Consider the following 21,098-nt stretch of genomic DNA (forward strand, 5'->3'; position numbering starts at 1 on the left):
AGGCCAGTTTTATGTATGAGAAGTTGGAATTAAAAACTTGACTGGACAAGAGCCTGCACAATTTGAAGTCAATGTTGTCCTTGCTTAGAGGGGGAATTTGGACTAGACTACTACCTGCCAATATCCTTTCCAATCTAGATGATTCCCTGACGTGGCTCTCTTCACACTCATGGAAACTTTAAAAATATAAACCAGTAATTGAATATTTTACCATGTCTTTGCATTTAGGAAAGTTGAGGAATTTGAAAAAGCCACTCTGAAGTCTATACAATAAAATGTAACACGCAAATCAAGATTCCTTTACTTGCCTCATCAGTGAATTACTTCAAAATATTTACAGTGAATTCTCATTTTATTTCATTCTTCCATTCTATATACTAAATCTGCAATTAACAATATTTCAAAATAAATCTAGTTCCCAAGCTCACTGTACTTTCCATTTCAACACTCAGGCATTTAAAATACATGAAAGTTAGATTAATAGTAGAAATGCAAACAATTCGAAGTCAGAACTGAGGAACAGCAACACCTTTTCACTATTTCGTCATGACTACTTTCTGTGATAACTACTTTACAATGATTATTAAAATGTACATCAATTTACAGTATTCACACAGATAGACTTGCCACATGAAAGTGTGAAAAAGGCAGCAGCCTCTCATATAATTTAAAAGTGACTCTCCACATGCTTGTTTTATTTGCTAAAAATCATTCCCCCCCACCCCTGCAACTTTCACGTTTACTGATGAAACCAAGAGGACTAAGTTATTCAGAATGACCAGAACTCATTTTCACACTGAAAGTCTTGATTCACTAGGGGAAGATGGAAAAAATGGTACATTTCAGTAGTTTGCTTCCACATAAACAGACTTAATTCTGCTCCACAAAATATCTAATCCAGCAGAGACTTTAAATGAAGGACATCAGTGCTAAATAGTTAAGTAGACAATTGGGTACATACCCCAAAAAAACATAGCAAAAGAGAAATTCTAGAAATAGCCAATTAATTTTTTATGCTTTCCATACACTTTGAACATTGACACTACATACATTTGTAAGATTATTCTACTCTTATACAAAGTAGCAGAGTAAAACTAAACCCTGAAGTTACAAGTGGAAAGTCGACTAAAAATGGCACTTACACATGCACATATCAGTTTCTAATTCGCTTTATTCACACGCTTCAGTTACTGTAAGCCTTGCAAACAAACTGCAAGACAGCCAAATTTGCATTCTGTGCAACTTTGCCCAAACCCACGTTTTTGTTACTTTGTACAAAGCAAATTCCTCTTTGTTGTCTTCTGCCACACTGCAGCAAAGATGTTTTCTATCTACCTGAATATTATGACATTTATGTGTACTTAAGTTATTTTACAGTTTCTATTTTGCTCACAGCTCCATTAACAGTGAAGTTGAAAACATTTTTAAAAGACCACTAAACACATCAGTCTCCCACTTCCAAGTTCTTACAATTTAGGAAAATAAATTCATTTGAACTGGCTAGCAGTCCAAATTAAATATTAGATGTGACGTTTATAAAGCAGATATTAAGAATTCATATTCATTCTTTAAGTCAGTTAACTGGTAAGAGAAAACGTAAATCCTCACTCCAACCACATGTGAAATCTGATCCCCTTCAGTATGACTGTACATTATATATTCTACTTGTGTCTATAATTTTAAACAGCACTTTTTTAATGACACTTAGAAATCTATATCCCCATTTTTAAAACAAGTTCTTTTACAGTGTAAGAAGAATCCACAGAGTGGATTCTTCAAACTTCATTTTCTAAGTCATTTTAAACAATATTAGGCTAGTAAGTCAATCATGTCCAGTGTGCTAAATCCACACCTGAACAGATTAAGAAACGTTTTGAAGCAGAGTTGAGTAAATAATTTTGGTAAGCTGTAAAACTGCCACATGCAAGGTGTACTGTACTACAACAGCTCCAAATCCTTTGTAAAAACCTAGCATTCCTTCTTCCCGTTTAATAGTATTTATGCAGTCTCTCATTCCCTCATACTGAGTATTGATTGGAAGCACTTCATAGCCAAGGTCTGTATTGTCAATTATTGTGCGTGTCCCTTGAATATGAAGGCGGTGTAAAACTGTCTCCAGTGGGTAAAGCATGACATCAGCACAAAGGCTAGCAGCAAAGCTAGCAATAAGTTCTGGAAAATACGCATCCAGCATGCTTTGCACAGAAGTGGAACCTTCAGCTGGAAGGTTGTGGGAATTATCCCTTTTCAGAACAAACAAAACAAGCTTCTGGATGATGGAACTGATGACGTAGTGGAGAACTCCATGTAGAGCAGTTGGAAAAGTCAAGACCATCAGAGGAAGGAGACGCTTGCTATGGGGCACTCCCATGCCTACAACTCTTCCGATTCCTTCTTTCACGCAGTCCAGGATGCCAGGATTATCTCGAATTATTTCGCTCTACAAACACAAAGGAATAGTTACAATTCGTGCTGCCCTTTCATAACCATGCTGACATCCCCTTTGACACTATAAGTGCTGAACTTTTCAAGAGATTTAAACATTTGCGGGCTATCGTGTCTACACAGTTACATTCATATAAATTCTAAGATCTAACGTTCTTGAGAGCATTCAAGTAAACTTGCTTTTAAAATATGAACCCATTTTAAAGAGTCTTTATTTAATGTACATTCCAGTTATTTGTGTTACTACCAATGAAATTCAACGCTCAGTCTAATACTGAAAGTATCAGCCCGCAAAATAGTCATGTACTGAAAATGCCTACTTCTGGAGCAAAATGCCAGGACATATTTATATAATTTAAAAGTCCTTTTCTTTAAGGACTATACCTCTAGCCTTTGAAACTGAATGTGTATAATAAAGACTTCTGTAACTAAAGTTGAGTTGAAAGATCATTTTTAATTTGAATTTAATAGGTTCAGCTCTGAACATTTCCATTCCATTATCTGCATCTAAAAATAGCACTCTGTACCCATGCCGTCTCTTAGAAAAGAGATAATTATTTTGTTCATGTAGTGAAAATAAAGAATTCACTTAGTAATCATTTACTCCATTATATTCCACCTGTAACTGTAGGATTAAGCTAAAGACATTGCTTCCCCTTCTAATGCTTATACAAACGTTTTATCATCCCTGTTACATCCTGTTACATTAGGGTGAATGGTTGGACTCGATGATCTTGAAGGTCTCTTCCAACCAGACGATTCTATGACTCTATAATTCTATGATCCAAAATTCAGCATTTGGGAGTTCTCCTGGATGCCCAAGTCTCCAAGTCCATGCTGGCTATGTCCTGACCTCACACCAGGATAAGCCACCAAATACTCCTCAGTGCTGTGGGGAAGGACTAACAGCCTACAAGTCTGTCATAGTCAGTGTGGACCGAAGAGAAACTAGTTCAAATACTTGAGAATATAACGTTGTTCCGGACTTTAAGTGCAAGTTAAGCATCATAGCTCCTACTGAATCCCCTTCTCCCCGACACCATGACAGCCACGGCACCGCGGAACAGTGCTTGCCTTTGTCAGAGCCGCCACCGTGTGGTCTGAAGTGTTAAAACCAGAAACAGTGATACGGCAGCTACAAACTTCTACCATTTACAGCTATTGTGACAAAATATATTTACCTGGGGAAGGGTGTCAAACTCATTACGTTGAAAAGTATGGTTTATCAGAATTAGGATAATCAAAGTTAATATAAAACTGTTAGTAACAAATCCCACAGTCTTTAACTTTTATAGTTTGTTATTGGCCATTGTCCTCATGCAGGACAGGAATATAATGTAAGCCTGATAAGCCAATTTGCCTCCCTGTCCTGATTAACACTGCACAAATAAAATCTTCACAAATGCTGTCACTATCTCTGTTGTGTTTCTAATAAGAAAGCTCATGATGATGTTTCCAGGAACTGCTGAATGCATTTTCATACAGTACATACACACCTATTCAGTAAAATAGGTGCACACAGCTGAACGTACTAAGCCTAAAACCCTCAGATCTCAGTGGAATTATTTTCACAAGCAATGCTTTGCAGAGGTGATCACCTGTCTAAAGGGCTGGCGGAGATGCTGTTTTGGCTTTTTGATTGTTTTCCTATTAAGCTGCTTTCTAGCAAAGAAACTTTATTACTTATTTTGAAAACAGAAGTCAGGCTCTGAATCATGTTCTCTTTTATCATTTATTGGCAAATGTGTTCCCATGTCCAACACCACAGATAACATCCTCTCAGACAAAAATAAAAGCAGTGAGATACACGGATAAAACATTCCATTCCATGGTCTGCTATGAACTCGAGAAAGACAAACAGTGTTTAATGCTGTTTCTAGTTCCAAGATTACAGCGTGCTCAGGGTAAAGCTATTCCCCAGGACGTAAAAGAGCTTCCTAAGTCAGCTTCCCAATATGAGACCAGTTAAATCTTCCCAAGGCTTTCACAAACTCAAAGATCCACTCAGGCTGGATTTATGGAACATTACTTCCAAAATAATTCAACAGGAGAGAGGAAGAGGGTTTCTTAAATACAGAGTAACTTCAGAGAATGTGAGTTTGTTGTTGGGAGTCTATCTACACACCCCTGTGCGTAGGTGACATTTAATCTCACCTTTCTTGTTAGTCGTAGTGTAGCCAGTTCAGACTGAACAGCCTTCCTAGTACCTTCTGGCTCCTTTAAGCTTGGATCCTCTGCACAGTACCTGACTCTAAAGCACATGCCAAACTGTAGAAATCAGCCTCGTTTGCCTCTTCTGCACAGAAAAAGCCCCATTTTGTAGACATACACCAGCAGTTAAACTGTAGGTTTGAACAGCTGGATCTAGATCAGTCTTGACAGTACTTAAAACTTGTCTATGCCATGAACAAAAATTACTATTTTGATGGCCGAATGATATGAGAGTGGCTATCCTGCACCATTCTCCACACGAGAGCTTGCTTTACAGTTAAGAGGTCCATTAGCTGCACAAAGATTCTATCACGTTAATTAAGAGCAACTCATTATTCAGAGATAGCTGGAAAAATTACCCTGGAATAATTTACCACTTCTGCATAGCTAGACCCTGTTTCTTTTCTCCAGAAAGAGATGAAACAATTCACTGAAACAATCTGCAATACAGTGCTATGTGTTATTCTGTATGGTTATAGAGCAAATCAAGCTGTATCCTCAGTGACAGGTCCAGATATTTACTTTCATGAGCAAGGAAGAACCAGATGAAAATTTAAAAGCAAAAAGTTGACTGAAAGAAAGCAGTCTTGAAATAGTAGAGTTCAGTATTCTAGCAAAACAGCTGAATTACTGGAAAAGCTTTATCTTTACTATAGGGGAAGGGGTCATTGCAACAACTTGCTTAGCAAGCCTTCCAAAACCTTCATATGAGGAAGAACTTCTTTATGCTTTATCTGCTAGAATATATAGATGAAACTTGTCTTTATTTCATAGACAATATACTCCAACTATCTATATGAAATGTCCTTTCTAATTCTAGATTTAGACTTAAGATAGTACAACTCATAGACCTATCAGAGTAAATACTTTTCATCTCAGTTAGTAAGCCATCCAGCCTCAAGCAAAACAAATGCCACTACTCCAACATAAACTTGAACCAAAGCCACAGACTCACATCTCCACATAATCTAACCTACAAAGAGTAATACTAGCTTTTTAAATGCTGTAAATATATGTAAATTACCTGTACAGTTTCAATCAGGCTCGCAGAATAAAAAGGCATTGCTATCACATGTGTTAAACTGTAGAAATTAACAAAATAAGAATTAACATCATGACAATACTGTAATTTTAGTCAAATATGATCTGACAGTTGATAAAAGTTTACTAAGTCATGCCTGACAGAAAATTAACAATCCATAACTGAACTATTAAAATGCACATCAAGAAGTTGAAATAAACTTCAGTCTGAACTTGGGTTAAATTCTGTTTTCATGCGACCAGACTGATCCAGGTCTCAGAGGTATCATAATTTAATTACTAAAAGAATCTAGTCTTTTAAATTAGTCAGGTTCCATACAGTCACAGGGATCTTGTAAGAGAAATAATCGGTGAAAGTGGTGTATACAATCAAGATTGTTAAAAAAAAAAAATCTAAGTTTGAAAATTACTATGAGCACCTTGTCAAGTAACCATAGCTGCAGGTTGAACTAATGTACATTTAATAGTTTCATTAATGTTTAGATAATAAGGCATAAGGTAATAACACATGCTGTACTTACCCTTTGAGTAGAAGGTGTCCACCTATCTGTCTGAGGTTCCATTTATGCGAAAGCTCCCTAAGAAGAAAAGTATTTACCTTAATAGGGATAACGTGTTATTCTCAAGCATTTCATCCATGGGTACCAACCTCCAGTTTTCATACTGGTGTTCTACTACTAGTTTACACAGCAGGATTTCCCATAGTGAACAGACATCAGCTACACGTTTAATAAATCATGTTAACTTTCAGAAGTTATTTGGGCCTGGTAGATATTCTATCAAAAAAAGCTTTCAATTATTAATAAGATGTCTGTAGATCTCACAGTTACTGGCTTTAGTGTTTTGCATTTATTTTGGATCCTTATGTACAAACTCTTAAAGCCATCTGCAGGGAATACTGGATTATTTAAAAATCACAATAGTTTTCCTTTATCAACATATATTTTTTTAATTATGTTTTGGTTATGCTTTTTCAGTTCTTTGAGGTTATGTTTACCCAGTTGTCGTTTCCTCCCTGAAAACGTAAATTACATTCTGACATAGTTAGACAAGACCAAATGAAGTACAACAGGTCAGACTAGAAGCTGAATAGTAATTCTGTACAGACTTAAGGCTTTTGGCTTATGAGGAGTCTTTAGCATATCCTGCTACAACAAAAGAAAACTCATGTGTTTCACACAAAGGTGACTTAAAAAAAATCCCCTTAAAGTATTTTTTAGTTACACATTTCAAAATTTAAACAGTAAATGCTAACTATGCTCCTCTTGACAGAAAATGTAATCCCACCTAGCTCAAGACAACATTCAAATACCAAACGGATCAATGTCCCAAGTGGAGGCCAGTGACAAGTGGTGTTCCTCAGGGGTCAGTACTGGGGCCGGCACTGTTTAACATCTTTGTTCGTGACATGGACAGTGGAATCGAGTGCACCCTCAGCAAGTTTGCAGATGACACCAAGTTGTGTGGTGTTGTGGACACACTGGAGGGAAGGGATGCCAGCCAGAGGGACCTTGACAGGTGGGCCTGTGAGAACCTCATGAAGTTCAACAAGGCCAAGTTCAAGGTCCTGCACGTGGGTCGGGGCAATCTCAAGCACAAGTACAGGCTGAGCAGAGAATGGATTGAGAGCAGCCATGAGGAAAAGGACTTGGGAGTGCTGGTGGATGAGAAGCTCAACATGAGCCGGCAATGCGCACTGGCAGCCCAGAAAGCCAACTGTATCCTGGGCTGCATCCAAAGAAGAGTGGCCAGCAGGTCGAGGGAGGGGATTCTGCCCCTCTACTCTGCTCTCATGAGACCCCACCTGGAATACTGCGTTCAGCTCTGGAGTCCCCAGCACAAGAAGGACATGGAGCTGCTGGAGCAGGTCGAGAGGAGGGCCACGAAGATGATCCAAGGGCTGGAACACCTCTGCTATGAAGACAGGCTGAGAGAGTTGGGGCTGTTCAGCCTGGAGAAAAGAAGGCTCCAGGGTGATCTTATAGCAGCCTTCCAGTAATTAAAGGGGGCCTACAGGAAAGCTGGAGAGGGACTTTTGACAAGGGCATGTAGTGATAGGACGAAGGGCAATGGCTTTAAACTGAAAGAGAGCAGATTTAGATTAGATATAAGAAATTTTTCACTCTGAGGATGGTGAGGCACTGGAACAGGTTTGCCCAGAGAAGCTGTAGATGCCCCATCCCTGGAAGTGTTCAAGGCCAGATTGGATGAGGCTTTCGGCAACCTGGTGTAGTGGAGGATTTCCCTGCCCGTGGCAGGGGGGTTGGAACTAGATGGTCTTTGAGGTCCCTTCCAACCCTAACCATTCTATGATTCTGTGATTCTAAATGTATTCACCACCCATTTGGTAAGTACTCTGGCTACGAGGTAAAGATATTTCTGCCTGAAATGCTGGACACACTAGACTACGCGCTTTTAGTAACAAGGTATAAAATGTTCAGCTTCAGTTCTTGTCCAGGAATCACACTCACACACTGTGTATACTTACAACAACTCTAATCACAGAATCATAGAATGGTTTAGATAGGAAGAGACCTTCAAGATCATCTAGTTCCAAACCCCCTGCCATGGGTAGGGACACCTTCCCCCAGATAAGAGTGCCCAAAGCCTCATCCGACCTGGTCTTGAACACTTCCAGGGACAGGGATCCACAACTTCTTGGGACAATCTGTTCCAGTGCCTCACCACCTTCAGAGGGAAGAATTTCCTCCTTATGTCTAATCTAAATCTGCCCTCTTTCAATTTAAAGCCATTGCCTTTTGTCTTATCACTACATGCCCTTGTAAAAAGTCCCTCTCCAGCTTTCCTGTAGGCCCCCTTTAAGTACTGGAAGGCTGCTAGAAGGTCTCCCCAGAGCCTTCTCTTCTCCAGGCTAAACAAACTCGACTCTCAGCCTGTCTTCATAGCAGAGGTGTTCCAGCCCTCAGATCATTTTCGTGGCCCTCCTCTACCTACTGTGGGTGGTTCTTAATTCTCCCAGTCCCTGCCTTTGCCCTCTGACTTGAGCAGTGCAGCTAGAGCACTAATGCAAGAAAGGAAACTTTTTAGTTTTTCTGAAGAATTGTGTCTTACTAGTAGCTACTACTTTCCTAAATACACAGGTCAGTCACTAAATAGGAAGGAAAGATTATTTACCATTATGTATTTTGGATGCTTGGATCACATCCACTGAGCCATAATGCTTAAAAGATGTAGAAAATGAAACCAGCCAAACTAATGTGTGAAAGCCTAACCTATCAATCCACTCAGTAGAACTATTCCTGCAGGGCAAGAACAAGTACAGAATGAGTTTGCCTGGTACAGAACCATCCAACTTGTCACAAACAGGTTAACACCCATTTCTGGGCCCCTCTCCTAAAATGGGGATTCTTCTATGATATGACGATTTAGAATTGGAATTGACACCTCACTTCCTTGCATTCTTTGGAGCTTGATAATGTAGTTAAATAACCTTTTAAATCAGATATGCTGGCATGGTTGCTGTAAGCAATAACCACCCTGTGACAGCCCTAACATGCACACTACTATTAAAAAGGAAAGGAGAGCATCCAGCAGAAAACTGCATAGGGTGGCGCATGTACAAGACAACCATTTTAGTCTGATCACTTCCCCACTCAGTTCATTTTGTGACTGTTCATATACAGCTCTGGCACAAGGATGGCAGTAGCACTGAGGAAGGAAGGAGCACATACTAGCAAAAGGATTGCTTCTTCTGGCAGCAGCATTAGCTTACTTTTCAAACTACTGAAGACAACAATCCTTGGTCACGTTGGACGGAAATCAGAACTACAAAAATATAAACACTATAACACATTTCATGAACGTAAGCATCCCCTATAGCAGCATTTGAAAACAAGAAGCCACACCTGGAGGAAATCATATGCCTGGGAATTTCAGTTATGTATGAGACAGAGCTGACCAAAGAGCTTAAACACACTCTCCACACAATTTAAGTATGAAATGCTTTTGCTAATGCTTTTGACGAATGCCAGAACCTGCAAAGACTTACTTTTATTAGCAGGCACACATCCATCATAATAGTAGTTCAAGTCAGCCTGCCTGCATTTCTCATCTTTAAAACCAGGTCTTTTTTCCATGCCTCTTAAGTACTTGGTCTCTGTCCACACAATAAAAATAGGTACGTGACTCTTCAGAAAGCTAACATGACTCTCAAGCTTAGTGGTCCACTCAAACTCAACCAGCCTTAAATCCAACTACTTGCCTGCCTCCCTAATGTATTTTCCAAGACAGGTCTTTATCATTTTACTAGCTTCAGTATGTGCCCTGTAACTGTTAAGTATCCTTTCCTAACATTTTGATTACCTCACATGAGACGTGGTGGGATGGTTCCTATGACTGAAGTGTTGAAATGGAATGATACAGGCATTTTAGGAAGGACGAGGAGGCGGCGTCGCCCTCTATGTCAAAGACCAGTTGGAGCACATGCAGCTCCACCTCGGGATGGATGAAGAGCCAACTGAGAGCTCATGGGGCAGGATTAAAATGAGGGGAGTGGACAGGTGACATAGTGGTAGGGGTCTGCTACAGACCACCTGACTAGGAGGACCGAGTGGATGAGGCCCTCTACGTGGGAGCAGCCTCACATTCATGAGCCCTGGTCCTCATGGGTGACTTCAACCACCCGGGTATCTGTTGGAAGGACAACACAGCAGGGCAGAAGCGATCCAGGAGGTTCCTGGAATGCATTGATGATAACTTATTTCTCCAAGTGACAGTGCAACCAACAAGGAGAGGTGCTATGCTGGACCTTGTTGTGACCAGCAAAGAGGGGCTGGCTGATGGTGAATGTGAAGCTTGAGGGCAGCCTTGGCTGTAGTGACCATGAAATGGTGGAGTTCAGGATCCTTAGGGCTCAGCAAGCTCGCCACCCTGGATGTCGGTGCTGGTTCATTAGCGATGTAATTTTTCTGTGCTTAGATTAATAAAACTAGGATTTTTTTTACTTTAAACATGGTATTTGCTAGTACCACACAATACAAACCAAAATACAAGAAGAAACTCTTGAATTCTTTTATTACAGGGGATTTATATTGAAGACCAACGTGCTACGTTATTTCTATACTCAGACCAGCAGGCAGACATACCAAATATGCAAAGCTCCCATAAGTCTCTCGCTATTTATTAATTACAAGGTTGTCTTCGCCATGACAACCAAACTGTGCTGAAAACAATTATTCAATGTCTGACTCTTCTAACAAAGTAAAATTTTTCAAACAACCTTACATTTCTAACACTTTGAATTTAAGTCAGTAGCTGATGATTGATTTGTTAGAAGTAGTAAAAAATGCATGCAATACCTCGGCAAAGGTGTAAATTCACTGATGATGCCTTCTGTTCCAAGGGTTATACCCTGAACAATGAAAGTGCTACTCATTCCTTTCCAGAGAGCTCTTGGACCCTGTGTTTTGAAAGAGGCAACATAAAACTCAAATCTTTCCATCTTACTAGTATTTTTATAAAAGTTCAGCAAATGCAGACCACACAGGTCTACAATTCTATCTTTAAACATAACTATCACCAAGTTCAGGTGACAACTAACTTTTTAACTCTGAAGAAACTTTTGTTCTTCAATAATTTCAAACATTCGTCAACAATTTTGGAGGCGTATCTCTCACTCTTCATACTCTGTACTACAAACTTCACAGCATTTTCTATGGACAAAACGAGCTTGAGATGTTAAAGTACATCAGTAAGAAATTTAAACTTTTTTTACTGTCTTCTGATCTGATTTTCAGGATTTCCATTCCCATGCAAAATAGGAAATTCGTGCATTACTACCTTTAAAAGTAGTCATTTGGATAATCTCTTCATCAGTAAAGATTAACTATTTTTCAGAATCCTAAAGAAAAGAACTTAAGTTTCAGGAACCTTTTGTTTTCTAACATCTGCAAATCTTTCTCACTGAACAGTATACTACTTTAAAAAAATAAAATTACAACAATCTTCTTGAAACATTTCTGCAAACATAAAAACAACAAACCCTTATAAAGACCATGCTTTTAACCACCAGTTACATAAAGAGTTCAAGATGTCAACGTACGTATGTGCTACAGTAACCTTCACTGCTCAGGTACAGCCTGACACCAAATACTGACCTGTGTCTTATTGATGCTGTACATAATATTGACAATAGTAAACGGAGTGAGATGGTAATTTCGAGCATGGTAGTTAACCTGTTAAAAACATAAATAATGGCAGTTTTATAAACAAATTTGCAGATGTTACAACCCTAATGGAAAAAGCCCTTCCAAAACAAGGACTTTCTCTCTGTAAAGGTTAGCTAAAATGACCAAAATATGAATAAATTCTCACTGAAATTTAGGGAAACAGGCAGAACTTTTAAGTATTTGTATGCTGAAAACATAAACAATAAAGCAAGCATAAGCCAGAAAACATTGGCAACAAAGCATCCTGCTTATAAATGGGAATCTGGAAGTTGCTCTGCAGACTTTGAAACATTTACTTGCTGTAATTCATCTTCCACTGCCTGAACAAAAATGAGTAAGAATGTTCGAAATAAGTTAAATTTCAAAATGGAAAATATGTATGCTACTAGTAAAAACATGTTAATGTAGCAGTGTCTCCCTAAGAATTGTAAAGCTTCCTTATACTCTACAGAGTATGAAAACACAGAAACATCACAGTACACAGGAGCTCTAGCTGGAAGAGGTAATATGAAAGACGTACCTGACACTGACGACGCAGAACAATACAAGGATGCGCCAACACATTTTCTGTAAACAGGCTTTAAAAGAAAAGTGTATTTAAAGCATGAGAAAGAATCGTAAATTTATTAGGAAAGGTTTGTTATTTTTCTTCTAACAACATTCGATCAGTATTTGGAAAAGCTATACATTATTTAGAGAATTGATGTGGCATTTTGGATGGCTACCTGAGAGCCTGCCACTGTCATACAGGAACAAGTATCAAAAAATCTGACATATTCTCTACGAAAAAGCTCACATACATATATATAGTACGTATTTTTATAGGCAAAAACAAAATACCAAATTTCTTAAGCTTTCCCTTTGCAAAATATGAGGGAACAAAATAGACCAGAGACAGAATCGTGGAAGTACTAGTTTCCAGTTTTATGTTAATTCCGCATACTAATCAAGACCCTCCTTAGCAGGGTCAGAGGGTTGGCACTAACAGCTGACATTTTTTTCACCAGAAAATGGTGCCGCCCAAAATCAGCTCTCCCTCCACCCCTAGAAATGGTATTTCAATCAAATCTTCATAGGACAGCTCTTTCAGTCCTAAAGTAGGATTCCTGGTCACAGCCACGCAGAGAAACTTTTCATTTCATCTCAAAGCGCCTGAGTGATCCGAGTACTTACCTGTATGTAGTTCAAACCTGGGATATGGATTAGAAAAGCAAAATCTCCAGACTTTGTCTAAGCATCTCAAGTAACAGTTTGACCACCAACCTACAGGATCATCTGGGTTAGGTCTCTTATGGGGATTTTGCTCTGGACAAACAAGTACTAAATGGCACAGAAAAGTACTGAGCCTTCAGTTAATCACTTAGTTGCTACTACCAAAAGAGCTGAAACTCTCCTCATACTCCAGTTGCTATCTATTAAGCCCTCCTGGCAGCCAACTCGACCAACCTCACAAAAACTAACCTTTTCTTTTGAGTATTTTCTACAAAATTTCCGACTTGAATGATATATGTCTGACAAGCGATCTGGTACAAATGCAAAAGCAGAAGCAGGGAGAACTGGTCTCAGCAACGATACAATGTTAGTCAGCTCTCTTTCCCCAAACCACATGTTTGTTTTAGTCTTAGTGGCCATGAAGTTCAGCATCTGGAAAACGGTCATGCTTGATTAAATCAAAGCATACTGTTCACAAGGACAGCTAAGACACACTAACATCTCTCTGCTCCTGAAGGAGATCAACACATTCCTGCCCTATGGCTCCACTCCTTTGCCAATACTCTCTTGAGCTCATTCAGCTTGATAAGGTTGGAAAGAAATCAAACAACTCTTTACAAATTTGAGGAGGGCTAGTTCTTCCCCCTTCCCCCATAAACTCTATTTTAACAAACTAACAGGCTTATCAAGGGGTCTGAAGGAGCAAGCTGAGCCACTGCAAGGAAAGCAGTGGAAGAGGGACAGCCAGTTTCATGAGATGGGATCATCTAATTTAAGCAACTCATTACTTGCCAAAAATGGTCATTCCTAGTCCTTCTTCTTTATCCCTTCCCTCTCTGGTCCAATTAGCTGGTGTCTGCTGGCTATCACAGCTAGGCAACTCCCAAGTAAATCAACCTAACTGAAACAACAAAGCTCTTTCATTGACTTTGTTGTTCTGTTCATTGCCATTCTGTTTAGTGAGTGAAACGGGTTAAAAGAGGTCCTGATGGGCATCAAGGGTGATAACTATGGGGTAAGGAGTAGGACAGGCTGGTGGTCAAGTAAAAAGTCATCCTCTTTAAGTAGAAGGACACTATAACAACCTCAATTAATATAGCTTCCCATGTTGGTCTAACTGGGTAAGCGACACAAGTACTCTCACATTCTGAAAAGGTAAGCACTTTTCTCTGAGAAGTCTCATATTCAGGTCAACCAGAAGTAAACATTTTTTTTTAGTCCTAACTTTTTCAAGAGAAAAAACCCCACCTGCCACCCTTTCACAAGTTGCATCAGTAAGTTGACCAAGAAAAACTTAATCAGGTGAGTGTGACTGAGCAGGCATCCTACAAAAAATCCTAAGCTTATCATGATCCTTACACTTCACAATTTAAGATGTGAAAATGTTATTACACATGTTAAAGTCCATCACTTTCTCAAAAATACCATCTGTAAACAGCGTCACCATAATAAAGAATAAAACAGTTATCTGATCAGATCACTTGGCTAGGTCAACATTACTATTCCAGGATACTTTGTGAAAACAGTTTTCTGGTGTTATTTTCAGATTGCTCTGAGAAGGTATGTATGCTCTGAGCATGCTGTACAAAAACCTATTTCTTATATTCACAGCTGATTAGAGTAATTTTGAGAAACACTTCAGTTAAAGAGAAGAGAAACCTACATGGATTTCAGGTGGTTGGTTTCTAAAGGCATTTCAATTGCATAAGTATACTGGCACAAAAAAAAAAAAACACAAAAGTGTACACAGGGATCATAAGACCACCACAGCTTTACACCTTCGTTATCACTGAAAATTATTACACAACTCCTACCTTGCAAGGCCAATACCGAAGCCTGCAAATCTGTTCAGTTGCTCTGAAAAAAAAATCAAAACCAGATTATACAGCAGTGATAATCACAAAGCAGCAGAAAATGCCATGCAGACGGATCTGAAAACCTAAGTTTATACTGTACTTGCTTCAGAAAATTACAAGCACTAAACCACTACATTTATGGCAACTCAGCAAGAGAGGATATAAAAAAATATTCCCCCAGGAATATCTGCACTTTGGACTGCATTTGAGATTGTACATACTTTTATAAATAAAATTATTCTTGTCTTAGAACAGCTATGGGGGAGGGGAAAAGAGGCAAATTGAGCAGTAAACCAGAAAATTATAGTATCTAAAACCTAACTCAAATCACCCACTGAAAAAGTTAACATGTATGACAGGTTACAATAATTCTGAAACATAAGTTCAGATATGTGAGGTGAAACTAATTTTAAACACAAGAAGAGTAAAAAGAGAGAAACTTTGAGAGAAGTAACACAAAACGCCATTGATGACGTAACAAACATCAACATGATGTGAATTTTCAAGTCAGTTATCTCCACTCCTTCACAAAAATCCAGTTAGTAGATAACTGTTAAAATTGCAACACGAGTAACAGGTTCAATTCTCTGTTGTCTGCCACCAGACAGACATTTACACATTGGGAATGATCAGAAGAGATTTTAATAAAAAAACAGAACTGTGAAGGCAACTGAAAATTAATGCTCAGCCCTACAGTCTAGGGGGTGCAAGCCAGCTGTAAGCATGGGTAATGCCAGTAACTTCAGTTACTGGAGCTCCACGCAGTTGTGGCAGCCCTTCTAGGAAGAAAGATACGACTCTCTCCACTTTCAGAAGCTGGGCTCAGTGATACAGCAACTCCTTATCAGTCCTCCAAAATGCAGTATCAACATATCCTCCATGAGTAGATGGGACACACACAAAACAAAAAGTAGCATCTGAGTATCTCAAAATATTTAAGTAGTGCTTTAAGTAGTGCTGGCATGGATAAAAGTCCTGCTAAGGGTCATACTCATTATAAGACCTGAAAAAAACCACTGTGCTACAGGTTAAAAAAAAACCCTGACTTACCTATTAATACAATTCAATTTTAAATAGACTAGTCTTTCATAAAAGTTTGATACTCAAGCATATGTAATCTGCTCCAGAACATCCTTTTCATTAAAGGAGACAACGTCCAGTAGCCTAGATTTAGCAAGTTTCTCTCAATTCACCTCTATTTCACAAAGACATAAAATGATAACTGAACTTCTGAGGGTTTTACTCAGTTTCCCAACAATTACTGGAACAGAGTTGAACACGGCTGCTTCCTCAAATTCTACTAGTTCCACAGTTCCCTCACGATCGTGCACGGAGGGGAGTTTTACTTCGGCAGCTCACGCCCTATCCCTTGTACTTTCTCAACATAACAATAAAGCAGCCAGAAGACACAACGTCTGAAACATCCACACTGACTAAGTAACAAAATATACTGCAAGACCCAAAGGTACTTCCTGCCCTTACAGAAGGCGGCGTATTTCTGCAGGATACCGTTTACAGGGGCAACGGGGAGCTGACCACACGCTGCTTCACTAGAAGCCGCAGGCCGCCTTCTGGCACTCTCAGTCGCGTTTGCGTGTAACTGCGCGGCGCTACACGGCGAAGCGGGTGCTGGAGTGCAACAGGCGACGGAGCAGGTTCACTTTCTTCCAAAGGGCTTTTTTTCCTGGCGCTTCAGCATCGCCAGCCCGCGGCTGCAACGCGCCTCCGGGTCCGGCGCCAGCCAACCCGGGCGGCGCTCGAACGGCCGCGGCCGGGCCGCGGCACAGCCCGTGGCCGCCGCCTGCTCGCCCCGGCGGGCCACCGCTAACGGGGGGCCGCGGGCCGGAGACAAGCGAGGGGCGGGCGGAACGGCGAGAAGCCAGCTGCCCCGCTGTGCCGGGCAGCGCCGCGCCGGGCCGGGCCCTCCCTTACCGGCGCCGGGGCCGCTCGCCCCGAGGCTGGGCTCCTCGTTGAGGCCGGCGCCCCCCAGGGGGGTCCCCGCCCCGTACGGCGGCGTCTTCTCCCCCCAGTGCAGGTTGCGGCTGCCGGGGATGTCGGGCGGGCTCGTCACCCAGTGGCCCAGCTCCGAGGCGCTGCCGAAGGGCCTGGCGCCGGGGCCCGGCTCCTCCCGGCCGCCCCCGCGGTAGCCCAGGCCGTCGAAGCCCTCGGGGCGCCGCGGGTGCATGGCGGGAGGCGAGCAGCGGAAGGAGGCGAAGCGGGAGCCGCGCACGGACCGGACCGGACCGGCACCGGCGGCAACGGAGCCCGCACCGAACGGCCGCCACCGCCGCTTCCGGCCGCGAAGAGGCGGGCCCCGCCGCGCCCTGCCGGAGCCCGGCGCGCGGCCACGTGATCGGGAAGAAGGCGGCACCTGCACCCGGCTCGGCCAATAGCGTCCCTCCTCCCGCCGGGACGGGGAGGAGGCGGGTGGGACGCGCGCCCGGGCCGGCGGCGGAGGGCGGGCGAGGGCGCCCCCTGCCGCGCCGGCGGTCCGGCCCGGGTGAGCGGGCCTCTGCGCGGCCCCGGTGCGGGCTCGGCCGGTGGCGGCGCGGGGGCGGGTGTGCGCGCTGGAGAGAGCCGCGGTGCCCTCCCGGCGCGCAGAGCTCCCGGACCTGTTCCCTGGCGGACAGCCGCCCCAGACGGAACCGGTGAGACTCAAGCGCGGGGGCCGCCCGGCGCCCTGCCGGCGCACCGGGTGGCGGAACCGGGCCGTGGGGCTGTTTGTTAATGGCGCGGGCAGCGCTCGCAGACCGCAGCCAACCCCGCGGGCAGCCCGAGCAGGAGCGGCCAGCGAGCAGCGTCTGCCTGGCGTCGCTTCACCGCTCCCGTTCCCTGTGCTTCCCCTCCTCTCCTTTAATCTCCTTCCCCCTAAAACGCTGTTTGCTGCACAGCCTCCCGGCTGAGGAGAAAAGAACAGGATGAGTGGTGGGACCACGGGTGCTTCCCCTTGCCCAGCCATAGAGGGTTCTGATGTGAGACGACCCGTGCCTGACGCCGGCCGAGCACCTTCCCTCTGGGCTTGGTGCTCTCAGCTTCTCCTGCCCTGAGAAGCCCGTCAAGGTCTCCCACAACCGCGTCTCGGTCTGACCCACAGCTTTTCCTTTTTTTACACACAAGGTTAAGCCAGCATTAGTCTGTTCAAGTCCAAGTATAGCGCAGGCAGCAGGAGTCATCCACCCCGTCGTGCTTTCCCACTGTTCTAGCCCTGTCCGGCTCCACCCGGTGTGCTTGGGGATAGTTTCTTCCTCTGCCCTTAGATGTTAGTTTCATTTTACCAACAGAGCTTTAGGTGTTTTGCAGTAACCAGGCAAAGAGCTGGCATCTGTGTTTGACATGGGAAGAGCAGAACCCCAGAGAGCAACAGTGCTTTTGTCTCGCAGTAAGACCAAGCCAACACAGAGCCTCACTCTCTCTCCCATCGTTTTTACTGGGCCATGACATTTTCCTTGTTAAATTAAAGCCCACTGGCAATGTTGTGTTTTAATATTGTAATCTCAAAAATATGGGCAGAAGAACCAACTGCCTCTGGAGGCAGGGGCCAAAACACTGCACCTCTTTTTTGGGGTAAAGATAATTATTCATGTTAAAATCAACTAGGTTACTTTTGTTTCTAAGACAGGTGCAGTCTGGATGAGGTCAATAAATACTGGAATATGGATGTCTTTAAGGATATATGATGATCTGATCGTGTGGCCTTACCCATGAAGGAGGTGGCTCTGGATCTTACTGGAATGATGGATTTAGGAGAAAATACTGCCTGTTAAAAAGCAGAGCAGTGTGTTATTGGTAACACAGCCTGCAGTGAGCAGGTGACAGCAGGAACAATGAAAATGTCTTGCATGTGGAAGTAAAGGTACAACATGGTTGTACATTTGTTAGTTACACATTTTTAGTCCCCTGTAAAGCTGTGGAAATCATAGAATCATAGAATAGTTTGGATTGGAAGAGACCTTTAAAGGCCATCTAGTCCAACACCCCCAGCAATGAGCAGGGACATCTTCGACTAGGTCAGTTTGCTCAAAGCCCTGTCCAGCCTCGCCTTGGATGTTTCCAGGGACTGGGCATCTACCACCTCTCTGGGCAACCTGTTCCAGCATTTTACCACCCTCATTGTAAAAAATGTCTTTCTTATATCTAGTCTAAATCTACCTTCTTTTAGTTTAAATCCATTACCCCTTGTCCTATCACAACAAGCCCTACTAAAAAGTTTGTCCTCATCTTCCTTGTAAGCCCTCTTTAAGTACTGGAAGGCTGCTAGAAGGTCTCCCCAGAGCCTTCTCTTCTCCAGTCTGAACAATCCCAACTCTCTCAGCTTGTTTTCATGGGAGAGGTGCTCCAGCCCTCGGATCATCTTTGCAGTCCTCCTCTGGACCTGCGCCAACAGGTCCATGTCCTTCTTATGTTGGAGTCCCCAGAGCTGAACACAGTACTCCAGGTGGGGTCTCATGAGAGCAATGGGGCAGAATCACCTCTCTTGACCTGCAGGCTACACTTCTTGTGATGCAGCCCAGGATATAGTTGGCTTTCTGGGGCTGCAGGCACTGATTGCCTATTTGTTTTGAGCTTATCAACCAGCACCCTCAAGTCCTTCTCATCAGGGCTGCTCTCAATCCCTTCATCTCCCAGCCTGTATTGGTACTGGGGATTGCCCTGACCCATGTGCAGGACCTTGCACTTGGCCTTGTTGAACTTCATGAGATTCACACAGGCTCACTTTTTGAGCTTGTCCAGGTCCCTCTGGAATGCATTCTCTCCGTCAGGCATGCCAGCCGTGCCACTTAGCTTGGTGTCATCTGCAAACTTGCTGAGGGTGCACTCGATCCCACTATCTATGTCATTGATGCAGATATTAAGCAGTACTCATGAAGATAATATTAAACAGAAATCATAGAATCATAGAATCGTCTGGTTGGAAGAGACCTTCAAGATCATCGAGTCCAACCATTCACCCTGCACTGTCAGGGTCCCTAAACCATGTTCCTCAACACCAAATCCACACGTTTTTTAAACACCTCCAAGGATGGGGACTCCACCACCTCCCTGGGCAGCCTGTTCCAATACTTCACCACCCTCTCTGTAAAGAAATTTTTCCTGATATCTAACCTAAATTTCCCCTGGCGCAACTTGAGGCCATTCCCTCTCGTCCTGTCATTCATAATGTGGGAGAAGAGACCGACCCCCATCTCCCTACAACTTCCTTTCAGGTAATTGTAGAGAGGATAAGGTCCCCCCTGCACCTCCTCTTCTCCAGACTAAACAGTCCCAGCCCCCTCGGCCGTTCCTCATAGGACAAGTTCTCTAAACCCTTCACTAGTTTTGTTGCTCTTCTCTGAACCCGCTCCAGCACCTCAACGTCGTTCTTGAAGTGAAGGGGCCAAAACTGGGCACAGTACTCCAGGTGTGGCCTCACCAGTGCTGAGTACAGGGGGACAATCACTTCCCTGCTCCTGCTGGCCACACTGTTTCTGATACATGCCAGGATTCCATTGGCTTTCTTGGCTGCTTGGGCACACTGCTGGCTCATGTTCAATCAGCTGTCGACCAGCACCCCCAGGTCCTTCTCTGCTGTGCAGCTTTCCAGCCACACTTCCCCAGGCCTGTAACACTGCAGGGGGTTGTTGTGGCCCAAGTGCAGGACCCGGCACTTGGTCTTGTTGAACTTCATACAGTTGGCCTCAGCCCATTGATCCAGTCTGTCCAGGTCCCTCTGTAGAGCCTCCCGACCCTCAGGCAGATCAACACTACCCCCCAATTTAGTGTCATCTGCAAACTTGCTGAGGGTCCATTCGATCCCCTCATCCACATCATCGATAAAGATGTTAAAGAGAACAGGCCCCAACACTGAGCCCTGCAGAACACCACTGGTGACCGGCCGCCAGCTAGATTTAACTCCATTCACCACCACACTCTGCGCCCGGCCGTCCAGCCAGTTTTTGATCCAGTGAAGCGTACACCTGTCCAAGCCATAGGCAGCCAGCTTCTGCAGAAGAATGTTATGGGAAACAGTGTCAAAGGCTTTGCTAAAATCGAAGTAAACAACATCCACAGTTCTTCCCTCATCCACTAAACAGGTCATTTTATCATAGAAGGACATCAGGTTGGTCAAACAAGACCTGCCCTTCATAAATCCATGTTGACTGGGCCT

The 21,098-nt window shown here is 43.1% G+C and overlaps 1 protein-coding gene across 2 annotated transcripts; it reads right to left on the reverse strand.

Annotated features, from left to right (window-relative positions):
• Positions 1 to 289: 289 nt before the first annotated feature.
• On the reverse strand, positions 290 to 17,138 carry SLC25A46 (solute carrier family 25 member 46). 2 transcript variants are annotated; one of them, XM_086628979.1, is made up of 8 exons: positions 16,892 to 17,138; positions 14,912 to 14,954; positions 12,406 to 12,463; positions 11,814 to 11,891; positions 11,016 to 11,116; positions 6,219 to 6,275; positions 5,681 to 5,738; positions 290 to 2,440 (listed from the first exon to the last, which is right to left on the reverse strand). In XM_086628979.1, the coding sequence occupies exons 1-8, from the start codon at positions 17,136 to 17,138 to the stop codon at positions 1,862 to 1,864; spliced, it is 1,221 nt and encodes a 406-aa protein (XP_086485105.1). In that variant the 3' UTR covers positions 290 to 1,861. The 2 variants fall into 2 exon arrangements, with proteins under 2 accessions (XP_086485105.1, XP_086485104.1); XM_086628978.1 differs by having other exon boundaries at positions 16,886 to 17,138.
• Between the last annotated feature and the right edge of the window lie 3,960 nt (positions 17,139 to 21,098).

Source organism: Tauraco erythrolophus, chromosome Z (assembly GCF_009769465.1).
Source record: "Tauraco erythrolophus isolate bTauEry1 chromosome Z, bTauEry1.pri, whole genome shotgun sequence".
Taxonomy (NCBI): Eukaryota; Metazoa; Chordata; class Aves; order Musophagiformes; family Musophagidae; genus Tauraco; species Tauraco erythrolophus.